The 13,304-nt window shown below is 40.0% G+C and overlaps 1 protein-coding gene across 6 annotated transcripts in view; it reads right to left on the bottom strand.

The window, feature by feature from the left end:
• The window catches only part of AKAP6 (A-kinase anchoring protein 6), a 473,754-nt gene that overhangs the window by 247,519 nt on the left and 212,931 nt on the right, over window positions 1–13,304 (bottom strand). For all 6 annotated transcript variants that reach the window (XM_019656775.1, XM_019656773.1, XM_019656770.1 and 3 more), the window contains one exon: window positions 1,033–1,155. In XM_019656775.1, coding sequence (XP_019512320.1) covers window positions 1,033–1,155 — 123 coding nt within the window. The remainder of the gene's footprint in view (window positions 1–1,032; window positions 1,156–13,304) is intronic.

Here is a 13,304-nt window from a genome sequence, read left to right as displayed (position 1 = left end):
CTCTCTCTCTCTCTCTCTCTCTCTCTCTCTCCTCTGTCTCCCTCTCTCTGTCTTGCTCTCTCTCCCCTCTCAATATCACAGGGAACAGCCTGGAACCCTTTGAATTCGTACACACGCAGGACTCTCCCACAATGCTTATTCCATCCAAATTCTGAGTGTGTGAGAGGGGCCGAAAATCAACCCCACAGTTGGGTACCCAAGGATCCGTGTTCACTGCCTTTGTCGATTTTTATGCTATCAGTGAAAGGAATAAAGATGAGATCCTTAAAGCTCGAATTTTCATTTCCTATGACAACGTGCTTTTTCTTCATGCTTTATCACACTCCACTACTTGGTTCCCACCCCTTCATAATTGATATCGGCCATTTGAAGCATTCAGTAAAAACCTCATGAGGTTCATCAAATGTCCCCCAGTCTATAATTCTTGCTTCTAACATATTCAGAAGCATATTCATCCAAGTGTTTTCCACCTCCCTTCCACGGTTTTCCCTGTGCCCAGGGACGAATGTAATGACAGTTGTATTAATTATATGCTGAAAAACCCACATAGCAGTGAAAATGATGGAGATCATCGTTTTAAATATTTTATTAAAATAACCCAGTGTAGAACAGATAAAGTAGACCCTCTTGATAATGAGAGGTTCATTAATTTTACAAGAATTCTAGAAAGCTTAGAATGGTCATCAAAATTATCTCTTTCATTTATATTTTTAAGAAGGGGAAAACCTTCAATCAGCAGTGGAGAGAGCAAGGGTCTAATAAAATTTTCTGAGGTTATTTTAAAAATATTCACTTACCTTTCCAGAAAAAGTTTTGGAAAAAAAATAGCTTGAAATATGGAGAATTTGGATTTCATAGTATTATTTGAAATGCCTATTCATGTTCAGCTTCTGCAGTTTACCCCACTAAAACTTGGGTCTCACTAGCATATAATGACTTCTGATAAATAAAATTGATATTCTCCATAAACAAACAAGCAGAGCATTAAAATCCATCCCTTACTAACAGCAAAAGCAACACTTTCTCGCTTACCAAGTGTGTCTCCAGGTACAATCTGAGACCATCCATCTCTGCTTTAGGGGGTGTCCAGTTTTCTGTGGTTTCCAGGGCTTCGTTTAGCCATTGAATGAATTCATCCAGCTTGTTTACAAATCCCTTGTGACAAAAAATGAAGAAAAGGGGAAAAAAGGACAAGAACAGCACGTTAGTTGGTTATCTTTTAAAAAGCCAATATTAAAATTTCCAAACTTCACCCATGGGAAAATTCCACTGCCTTCCTGTCCCAGCTCCACACTGGAGAACGGATTTTCCACTATTCCTGGCATTAAAATCTATCAAAATGGAAAGAAACTATTGAGGATTCCGTGTCAGTCCCCCTTTCCTTCCTCCCTCCCCGCCCCCAAGGAACACTTTTCTGAGAAATTTGGATTGGACTCCAAGGTGTCATTATAAAGGTAACCTCAAATCATCTAAACACTTGTCACGGTGTCTGGCGAGCTCCCCTCAGCAAAGCATCAGGTCAGATCTGCTAGGAACGCTCATTGGCTTTGGGGGATAAAAGCACCTCTGTAAAGATGGTGTTCTTTACGCAGAAGCCTATGGAGTTGAGCTGCCTAAACCGAACCAGAAATCTATTTTTCAGTCCCATCAGTGTTTTCAGGGGCTTGGAAGACTTCTACTGACAGCCCAGATGTTTGCGGCTTCTTCCTGGGTTCTAAGAAGCCAGGAAGAGTAGAGAATGTGGGCCCAATGAACAATGTAAACACCTGACTCCGGGTGTGTCCCTGAAATAAATATATGTGTTATATATATATATATATATATATATATATATATANATATATATATATATATATATATATATATATATATATATATATATATATACACACACACACACACACACACACACACACACACACACACACACACATTGTCTTGGCTAGGAAGCACAAATCAAAATAATCTTGCAATTTTTCAAATAGTGGTTATAAAAATTTATTGACCATTTAAAAGACCACATCTGTAGAAACGGAAAATAGTTTGAAAAAAAATGAAAGCCCAGCTATGAGCCTAAGGGAAGCAAGTCGGATTGGGTGCCTGCTTTCCATGTCCGGGTAAACAGCACCACCTGGAGGCCGAAAGGAGCAAACACAGGCTCGGACATTTAGACTCAAATGGAGATGGCTTGGGACGTTTTCTCTGTTAAACTTCACCTGTTCTTCAGATTTGCCTTTTGATTTTTTTGGATTAATATTTGTAATGCGTGCCCGAGGCTATTTTGAGACTGATGTGAGAATAGGTGAAAATTCATTGTCTTGATCATGCTTCTCAGAAGGCTACATTTTGTTAAGGTTTCGCATAGAGATCATCAAGATTCATAACCCTTTCATTCAAGCAACTGATTGGTCCCAAAATAATTATTAGAAAAAGAATAATTGAGGAAGATGGCACAGAGAAAGGCAGACAACACTCAGAAACGCACTCCTGTCTGTCAAAGAGAGAACGCAGCCGAGCTGTGGGCACAGAGGCCCACAGTCAGCCATGTTCTGGTGCGCGGTTAGCCTATCAAGCCTATCACCCCACGTGGTGGGGTGTCATATGTTTTCCCACGTCCCTAAATGCTACCCAAAGTTTTTCCTATTGAAAATATCCCTAATGGTGCCAAGGATCAAAGGACAATCACACCCATTCTTTTGAAAAATCTCTAATTTTCTCATATTGTGGCTTGTTCTAAATGCTGGGAATCCATGCTAAGTAATTCCTTTTGCCCTTTCTCCTATATTTGGTCTGTTAGAAATGAAGCCCTAATTCTGGATACTCTCATAATTAAATTCTGTGAAAAATTAAGATACCCTTTGGTAACCAAATGTCCTTACAGAAATATTACCTGCAGAACCTCATCAGAATATCAGAGTCTAGAGGGTTGATAATTGTGAGATGAAAATAGTATTTTATAGCATTAAATAGTACCTACTATTGAATTTGGACTTGACTTGTTATATCTGTATATATAAGTTGGTTTGGGGAAAAATTAATTCAGAAAGTAAATTATTTTGGAAACAACTGGTTACATCCAAGAAGACAAATAGTACAAGATGTTATCTGAAATATAACTATTCATTATCTTCTCTTCCTAAGAAAAAGCAAGCAAACAAAACAATGTGCATGTATGTGATTGCCTTGGGTACCTCGTTGTAAATGGCTAGTCTTAGTCAAAGAGCTTTAAACAATGTGTGTCAGATTTCCTAACAGAACTATGATTACAGAGTCAGCTGAAATCCATGAGATGCAAATTAGGCAAAACCCATGGTTCCCAGGTGAAACTTTCTGGATGATCTCTGCAGAGCCGAGCCATACAGCAAAACCAAGGCTGTCTGGTATAAAGGGAAGAGGTCATCTCAAGGCTTCTCTCTGGGTTCCCTCCAAATTGTATCCCACCCTCACCAATTTTCATTTGTTGCCCATTTTCTCTCAACTCTTCTTACCAGAGCTAAAAAGTTTTCTCAGTCACAATGAAACCTGAGACATCCCTGAGTTTGTAACTTGTAATACAAAGCTAAGCTCTCATCCCTCTTAGGAGATCTTAGCTTTCCATGTTCCCTCCTGCTTGTATGTGCAGCACAAGAATATAAAGAGAAATCATGAAAGCAAATGAAACTGGAGTCCATCCGATGCTTGATACCTTTGTCACTTGCTATTCCTCCACCTCTCCCAGCCCCTTTATGTGTGTGCTGTCCCCAGTGCTCTGTGTGATGAACAGAGTACTGTTTTACTGTCCCTGTATCATGAGACACTCTTTTTAGAAAGTCCAAGTAAATACCACTCAGTACACCGAGCCATGAGATGTGCAGGAGACTTCACACGTGGACGCATATGGCAAACATGTAATGCTCATTTTCAGAAGCTCGGCTTGAGTCTTTGTGGTGCGAATGAAGGAAAATGAGGCTGATGTAAGTAACAAGATAGAAAAATGGGGGGAAATACAAAATTTTATTTACTTTGTAATACGGATCAAATCCTAGCACAACAACTGCTGGTTACTCATTCATTCTTTTAACAAATAAGTTCTGCACTTTATTGGGAATAAAAAGATAATATTGCAGCAAAAATTTCAGCATAACATAAAGCGTGCCTACGCACTGGCCTACTGAATTCAAGTAATTTTGATCATTTTTTAAAAAGTTTTACACTCAATAAAGAGTTGGATCTTCCTGTGAAATGTATTCTGCCTGTATCAGAATTCTGTCTGCACCCAGTTTTGTTCCTGTTCTTAGTATTTCACCTACTATGTTTGTTTCTCTAATATTCTGAGCTACCGAGTGTCAAAGTTGACTGTGAAATTAGACTGTGTTCATGACACAATCCAATGCTGCCATCACGTTATGTAAAAAGCACATTTTATGCACATTCAACTCACTGCTACAGGCTGAATTACAAGCGTTTGAAAGGCCACATTTTAGCTTTTATTGTTCAAACTCCCCCTAAAGTCTCTTACCTGTTCAGTCTCTCCCCCGTCATTTTCTACCACTAGTGTCCTTATGGTCCCTTTCTGCCCCATTCTTCCATTACCTTTCGCCTTCCTGCCAAGTTCTCCAAAGGGCACACTGAGGGTGACCCAGTCCTCCCAGGCCACCCTCTTAATTGTTTCCTTCCAGGTGGGTCCCTCACTATACTCATATTTGCTACATGCTCTGAGAGCCTGTAAGCTCTTGACTGGAGCCATGCTAGGATCCAACCCTCAGTAGAAGCCCTGGTCACCCAACTTAGGAGAAAATGGAACAGCCTTTAGCCCTGTTACCACCAGTTGGCAGTGCACATGTCCCATTTTCAAGTCATTTGCATTTTGAAAGTTCCTTAATGAGATGCTTTGGAAAAAAAAATCTTACTTTTAAACTTTGTAAAGCATCAATCTCTTTAAAGACTAAGAAAGCACAGAGAAAGTGAATGCAAATGTACATTTACAGGTTTGTGAAAAAAATTTGATAGAGTTTTCATCTGGTTAACATACATTTGAAGATTATATTAAATTTACATTTGAGTCTTGCAAATAGCCACAATCTCATGACAAGGTTAAGAATACCCATTATGTCTCTTCTGTTCCTACCTATTTCTTTCCAACAACAAACCTAGTTTGGTTAAATATAAACTGTGGGGGTGATGACCATCGCCCTCTGCCAAGGCTGTAGTGTGAGGTAGGAATAAAAAGGGGAACACTTTTTGCATCAGATATGGGGCCAGGAAACAATGATATAGTAGGAAACAAGATTATGGCCTCTGCCTTACGGCGCTGAAACCTAGGGGTGGTTTCTTATAGAGTTATATAATTTTTAGACCAAATTGAAATTGAAAACTATTTCTCTAAAAGGGGAAAGGACATGTATACAATAGGAAGTAGATGCTGTGTGAAGTAGTACTGATTATGGTCATTTTACAGATGAGGAAACTGATGGTCTAAGAGAGTGACTTGCCTAGTGGCGAGTTGGGACTTGAACTCACATCTCACTCCAAAGTCTGTTTCTCTCATGACACCACACTGACATCTAGAAACAGTGCTCTAGAAACACATTTTTGGACCTGGATGAAGAAGAAGCAACATTTCTTCCCAGTCCCAGTCTCAGCAGTGCGGTCAGATTCTCTAAGCTCTAAGTCCTTCCCTCTTCACACTCACCATTTTCTGTTAATTTTCCTGAAAGGGGATCTGTGGTGAGGCTAGATGCTTAACAATAAACATACACGTGAGTAAGGGTAAAAGGAGAACAATTTTCTTTTAGCACGCAAAAATCACTGTAAACTTCATTTCTAAGTTACAGGAAATCTTAAAGGAAAAAATTTAGGCGGTTACATGCTTGAATGAGCCCATTCTACCAGAGTCTCAATAATAGAGGAGTTTGACTCAGTTCAATCACAGAGGTGGCCCTTGGTGCTCAGGAGGTAGTTCAGCCCGTGACCTGAACGGCTAACTTCCTTTTGGTGTTTATTGTCTGGATGTGAGTGTGTGTGTGTGAGAGAGAGAGAGAGAGAGGAAGAGAGAGAGAGAGTGTGTGTGTGTGTGTGTGTACATGGGTGTGTGTGTGTGTTCACCCCCAGGATGATATACATTTCTCAGGAGACAGAGAAGTCAAGTGCGATGTCTGACCGAATCTAGATCAAGTTAGGGGCTTTCAGACAGGGACCTACTGAAGAGCATTTAAAAAGTGAACTATTTTTAGTATATTGATGAAAAAATGGGTCCGTCTCTGCTGTTGAATATTTTAAACCATTGAAAGGTATTTACTTCTTTCTTACTATTTCAGGATGAAAGGATTTAGTGAATGATCTCATCTGAACAATGTTAGCTGAAACCATAAGCAATCGTCACAGAGTATTCACTATGTGCCAGGACGTTATAAAGGTATTTTACCTCCAATAGACCATTTGGGTCTCATAAAGGCCCTGTGAGATGGGTACTACTGTCACCCCCATTTTACAGATTAGAAGACTGGGGCTCTGAGAGGTGAGAAGACCTGCGCGATGCTATGTGGCTAGAAGCTGGTGGACTCAGCACCTGAATCTGGAGAGAGACTCGCTGGCAACCCATGAAAGGTCAGCTGAGCTAGCAATTTAAGTCCCTAGTGGAAAGTAGAATATAAAAAAAACATTCAAATGAAGATTAATTGTGAGGGACAGGAGAGGGTATATTAAAAGAGAATAAAAGAACATGCTTATCATGAACCAGTGTGGATCATGTTAAGAGAACAACAGTCGCTACAATCAGGCAAAAGTGAATTGGAGTCCAGGCGCCATCTACCTCTCACTAATAGTATAAAGTACCATAAGTGAGCTACCAAACGTCTCTAAAGCTCAGCTTCTTCACCTATTAGATAGGGACAGTAATGTCTATCTTGGGTTCACGTGAGAATTTCAAGAGAAAATATATTTTAAAGCCTGGTGTAAAACTAGGACTTGCTAAATGATCTTTAAACACTATTCCTAATCAACACGTTCCAATTTGAACTTTTATCTTATTCACTTAAACTATTTTCATTAGACACTAAGTATATAGCCCTGTGCTAGGTACTTCAGGGGAAATGGATGAGAAACTTCCCCACACAGTCACCACATGAGAGGTGGCACCAGCTGCTTGGGGCAGTCAGAGGAGGGAGGCATGGCTTCTATCTCAGATCATCAGAGGAGGCAACATGGAGGGGGCAGCATCTGACCGTGCAGGCTGGCAAAGATTTCCCTACCTCCTTATTCCACCAGCATGCCTGAAGGGGTCACATTTCTCTAACAACAGACATGAGTTTAAGAAAAATCTGGCCTAGGGCCGGCCGAGTGGCTCAGTTGGTTAAGAGCTCGCTCAAGAGTTTGAGCTCTGAGCAACAGCGGTTCGAGTCCAGCCCGAACTGAGCTGCCAACAGGTAGCAGGATGGCTCAGCTAAAAAAAAGAAAAGAAAAGAAAAATCTGGCCTAACTTTTCAAAACGCGACTCACGCTTTGAAACCAGTCTTTACATTAGCAACGGCTGCCAATGAGTAATCACAGAAAGCTGTGTTTAGGCTTACCTGGTAAAATTAGAACTCCATCTAGAAGCAGAATTATGCATTGGGGTGTTATATGTATAACTACCAACATATATATTCAATCTTCCATTTGTGCTTAGTTCTTATGACTAGTTCCTATATAAAAAGACTCATTTAGATTTTCACACACTAGCATCCAAATGCAATCTACCTTTTCTAACCACATATCTATGGACTTATGGTGCCACCAAGACCCAGAGGCTCAAGACAAAATGCTAGGGAGTTAAAAATGGTGCTTTGGACTCTGCTTCCTCATGCATTTACCCACATTCCTACCTACAGTATAAGGAATTGACAGGAGGGAAGATACGGCAGGTGTTTTTAGAAGAAAGATGGAAGAGAAATGATCTGGTTTAAGGGAGTTTTAACTCTGATTCTGCAAGAAAACTCAAATACTGAAATGTTTTATGAGATATTTAGCTTCTTTTCTAAAGGTTGAATGGGATGTCTTTAGAATATAAAACTATTCCTGATAAAATTGTCCCAGAATAAAGGTAAAACGCTGTCCGTGGAATGAGAAAGCAAAAAAGGGCATAGGATGGTATCATCTACAATAAAACCGACCAGGTGGGAAGTTCTATCCTGAACTCAGTAGCATGTAGAATGAACACATTGAGCTGAATCCCCAATTTCTTCAAATACTATTGGCAGTGGGTCCAACTGGGAAAAGAAGGACCCAGAAAGATCCCTGAGTCTCATAAAGGTAAAGGGTTTCCTCCAACAAATCCAGAGGCTTTCAGTTCGGTTGTTCCCTGTTGGTTTATAAAAAGAAATGATTGACAATTTTAAGAGCAGAACAAAATTGAAATGCTTATCACCAAAGTCTAATAAAAATAGGAATGATTAAAAGAGTGGGGGATAACCTGGAACTAATAATAGGTTGATCTTAATTGACACTTATGTGCCAGGAACTTATTTAATCCTTAAACAATCCTATGCTATAACATTCCCACACTCTCCTTTTATAGAAAAGACAATGAACTCAAATTCAGTGGTCAGGAGTGAAGTTGAGGGTCCTCCCAGGTAACCCCACTGCCCCAAAGCTTTGCTAGCTTCCTCCTGGTGAGACCCTGACTTCATCACCCCCATCCTCCAGGAGCACTGGATGTGATCAGATCTTTATCTGCCTCTAAACCCCAAACCAAGGACCTGAGATGTCACACCTTAGGACTTAGGATTATGATAGTTTAATGGCTTCATTGTAGATTTTTCATATCCAGTATTAAAAATAACAATACTGAACATGCGGGTGCTGACTACCTTCTAAGTTATTCTTCTAATAACTTAGGTAGTCAATTAATCATCACAAATGTCCCTGCTGTACCGATGAAGAGGCTGAAGCAAAGAGAGAGGAGTTATGTCATGTATTAAAGGCCATAAAGCCATTAAACAGATATTGAGTAATCTTGTTCCAGAGGCCAACCTGTGAACTATGCCATACTACCTTTCTAACAGACTTCCTCCCACAAGGTCCTCAGAGGCAAAACAAAAGATAGTAACATCCACTGCTACTCATTCTCATTTCCCAAGCCTCTGTGAGGACCCCACCCACCCTCTGCCACACAACTTCAACCATTCCCATCAGACCTCTGTTTTAGATATTTATCCCTACCTTCTGTGCTCACATTTTAGTCCTTGTTTTCTCTCTCTTGATTACTCCTTCTTTCTTGCCTTTTACTTCTCTTTCCTCCTCTCCTAGCCCCTTCCCTCTCTTGTCCTCCACTTCTCTCTCCTTTTGTTCCCCTTCCTTCATCTCTTCTTCTCTCTCCCTTCTCATTTCTTCTCTTTTTTTGTACAGCTCAGACTTTCCCCTGACCTTGTTGGAGCTAACAATCACTTTTTTTTTAATTGGGGAGTTAGGGGAGGGGAACAGTGCTGGGGAATTGGGGAGGGGGATGAGCCAAGTTGTTGTTCTTCAGTCTTCGTTGTGGAGGGTGCCAGTCGCCATCTGGCTGCCTGTTGGCAGCTTGTGGCCTCTAAGCTCAAGGTGCTGTGTTCAATCTTAGTTGAGGGTGGGCATAGCCACCATCCCATGTGGGAGTCGAACCAGCAGCCTTGTTGTTTAGAGCACATGCTCTATCCACTGAGCCATCCGGGTGGCAGCTCAGCTCAAAGTGCCAAGTTCAGTCTTCGTTGTGGGCGGGCATAGCCCACCATCAAACAGGCAGTTTTGTTGTTAGGAGCACATGCTCTCACCAGCTGAGCCATCCTGTCACCTGTTGGCAGCTCAGCGGCAGCTCAACTTGGGCACAACGTCACTGGACCATGTGGAAATCGAACCAGCAGCCCTCTTGCTCAGAGCTCACACTCCTAAGATAACTCTTAGCCAACTGAGCCACTCGGCCGGCCCTAACAATAACTTTTAATAAACAACAATTCCCAACACATCCATAAAGTTCCAATGAAAAGGGTTGGCTCTCTAACGCTGAAGTGCAAAGCTGAAAATGTTGTTATAATCCTGTGTTTAGATTAGATCTAAGGGCTTTCCTGTTTAGTAAGACCTCCTTGTAAATCACATATCTGAAACAAAAATGCACGTGGTTAGATGGGACTGTATGTAAAATGCTAAGGTTATTCAAAAGATTACCTGTGATTATTGAGTTGTTGTTTATCTAAACATTCTAAATTTTCTGTAGGGAACATATAGTTCTTTAGTAATAACAAAGTCAATATTTTTTAGAAAAAAAAGGAATTCCATGTGGAGAATTTATCATGCTGAATGAGCAAGCAAATAGCCATTTTCTCCCAGAGAACTTCAGGGCAGCGAGTCAGCAGAGGGTAACAACCCAGCGGCTGCACTATCATTAGAACCAAGAAGACGGAAAATAGTATTATTGAAATACATCTGCTTGGAAAAGAGAAAAAGAGAAGAGTTTCCACACAGATTAGAAGCACAGACTCAGTCTTCAAAAGGCCCTTAGATCCCATCTAGTCCAGTGCCCCCCATTTTACAGATGAGGAAACAGGCTCAAAAAGATTCAGTACTTCACTGATACCACACAGCCAGTAGGTACCTGAGCCAGATCTCAGGTGTTTTGTCCTCAGGTACAGGGTTCTAATTGTTCACTTTAAAGTATTCACAGACATCCTTTAGATAAAATTTTTACAGTTCAAAAAAAGCGACAGAATTAGAGTTTTTAAGAGTCATTTAAACTTTCAGAGTACTGTTAGTTTAGCTAATAGTACGTTGTGAATACTACCCACATCAGGTGACATTAGGCTAGCTGAAATAAAGATTAAATTGCCTTTTTTGTTCAAACTCTGTGTGTGTGTGGGCACATGCACACGTGTATATTAGTTCCTTTATTCCAAAATTATTTATTGAGAGCTACTACACATCAGATAGCGTATTATTGCCTGGAACTCACGCATTCATGACCTAAATTCTTCTCTTACAGAGCCAGAGCACAGTGATATGATCAAAGTGTGGTATGTGTGATAATGTAGATCAGTAGTTCTCACACTGTTAGTCTTAGCACTCCTATACACCTCCAAAGAGTTTTTGTTTCTGTGAGTGATAACTATCAATACTCATTTTAAGAATTTAAAAAATATTTATTAAGTCATTTATATATAACAATAATAATCTATTATATTAACACATTGTTATGAAAAATAACTATGTTTCCAAAAATAATGAAAAAGCTGGCATTCTTTTAGCTTTATGCAAATCAGCTGTATGGTCCTCCCCCAACAAATCATCCCAACCTATCACTACCTTTCCAACACGCTTAAAATTTTTCCATCTTTCACAGTCAGGGGTTTGAGGGACAATTCTAAACCTATTGGAGACCCTTCCTTTTTCCCCAGAATACATTGTAATGATACTCCTTCTGGCTAAAGAGTGCTGTGGGATTATTATTTACAAGTACATAATTATAAATATAATAATGTGTGTGAATACAAATTATAAATACATAAGTACATATTATTTATAAGGTTATATGACAATAAACTAGAAGGTTGCTTGTATTTGTTTGAACACACAATTATAGCATAACTTCCCTTACATAAACTTCATAAGATGTCAGAGAAGTGTATTTAACTAAAATTATTGGGCCAATTAGAGGAGAATTCTCTCTAATACAACACAAGACTCATCTGTCAAGGCAGGAAGGCTGGAGTCTCATAGAGATGAGGGATGCGAGGATGTAGGGTGACCATAGGTCCCGTGAAAGGGGAGAGGTGACCTTAAATATCATGGGTGGGGTCATGTAGGAGGCTGAAGCTCCGTAATGACCAAGGTGGCTGAAGGTGGGGGGAGAAAATACGGTGGTAGCATTTGATCCCAAAAGGCCAGAGTCATCTATGTACAAGGAGCTGCTATGGCCTAACCCCGCCCCTCCCATGTAAGTAATAACAACCACAATAACAACCACAGGAGCTAACATTTATTAAATGACTTCTATACGCTATACGTCAGGTACTATTCTTTTTTTTTTTAATACGTACTATTCTACTACTCTTTACGTATTTTAACACATTTAACCATCACAACAATTCTATGTGGAAGATACACTTTTAACCCTATTTTGCAGTGGAAGACACTGGGGAACAGAGAGGTCAAGTCACTTGCTCAAGATAACACAGGTGTTAAGTGGTAAAGGTGGAACTTGGGCTTGAGAATGCCTTCTTAGCCACCACGCTCCACCACCACCACCCAGCTCCATAAAAGCCTTTACCCGTTAATACATATGGCTCCAAAAAGCTCTTTCTACCAAATGTATCTTTTCCTTTGCCATAGAGTTCCACATACTGCTTTTGTGAATAATTGTATTTTTGGTACCTTGAGGTAGGCTAATCTTGGGGTTCCTTCCAGCCTTATTTACCTCGTATAAAAATAAGTCAAGAGAGAGGAGTGGGCACAGTACGATTTTTCATGGGTCCTGTATCCCATCAAGAAGACTCTGGTCAATGCAGTTGACCCTTGAACAAGGTGAGGGTTAGAGGTGCTGACCTCCGTCCACATTGTTAAAAATCCGCATATAACTTAAGTTGGCCCTCAGCATCCATGGATTTCCAACCACAGATTGAAAATACTGTTTTCAATCCACAGTTTGTTGAATCGGCAGATGCACAACCTGGGGATATGGAGGGCCGACTGTACATGTATTGAAAAAAATCTGCATGTAAGTGTACTCATGCAGCTCAAACGCACATTGTTCAAGGTCAACTGTACTCTCTTGAGTACACTAGCATGCACTTAAACAATATCAAATGAAAGATGCAGTGATGATAGGATAAGGAAAAAGGCTTTAATGAAACTTTATTTTGGAAGGATACAAATAGTCTTCTCTATGCTATAGAAAAATAAAGAAAACAAAACAAAAATATTTTTGTTAATTCAACTTATCAGCTTATTTCTATAACGTAGAAAGAGAGAAATAGTAGAAAGAAAGATAGAAAAAAGGTAAAAAGAAAGATAGATAGAAATAGAAAGATAGAAATAGCCTAAAGGAGTGCTAAGACGAACAGTTTGAAAACTTGTAAATAATAATCCCACAGTACTCTTTAACCAGAGAGAAGGTCATTACAATGTATTCTGGGAGAAATAGGAAGGGTCTCCAATAGGTTTTGTTTCTATCAGCTCAGATAGAAAGAAAAAGAAAGAGTGCTGGATTGCCAATTGTGCTGTACGCCTTTATCTGTCTACTCATATGTGTCTCTCTCCCTCCCTCTCTCTCTCTCTCTCTCTCTCTCTCTCTCTCTCTCTCTCTCTCTCTCTCTCACACACACACA

Source organism: Hipposideros armiger, unplaced genomic scaffold (assembly GCF_001890085.2).
Source record: "Hipposideros armiger isolate ML-2016 unplaced genomic scaffold, ASM189008v1 scaffold_265, whole genome shotgun sequence".
NCBI classification, from domain to species: domain Eukaryota; kingdom Metazoa; phylum Chordata; class Mammalia; order Chiroptera; family Hipposideridae; genus Hipposideros; species Hipposideros armiger.
Note: the sequence above shows the minus strand (reverse complement) of the source record. Positions and strands in the feature narration are given on the sequence as shown.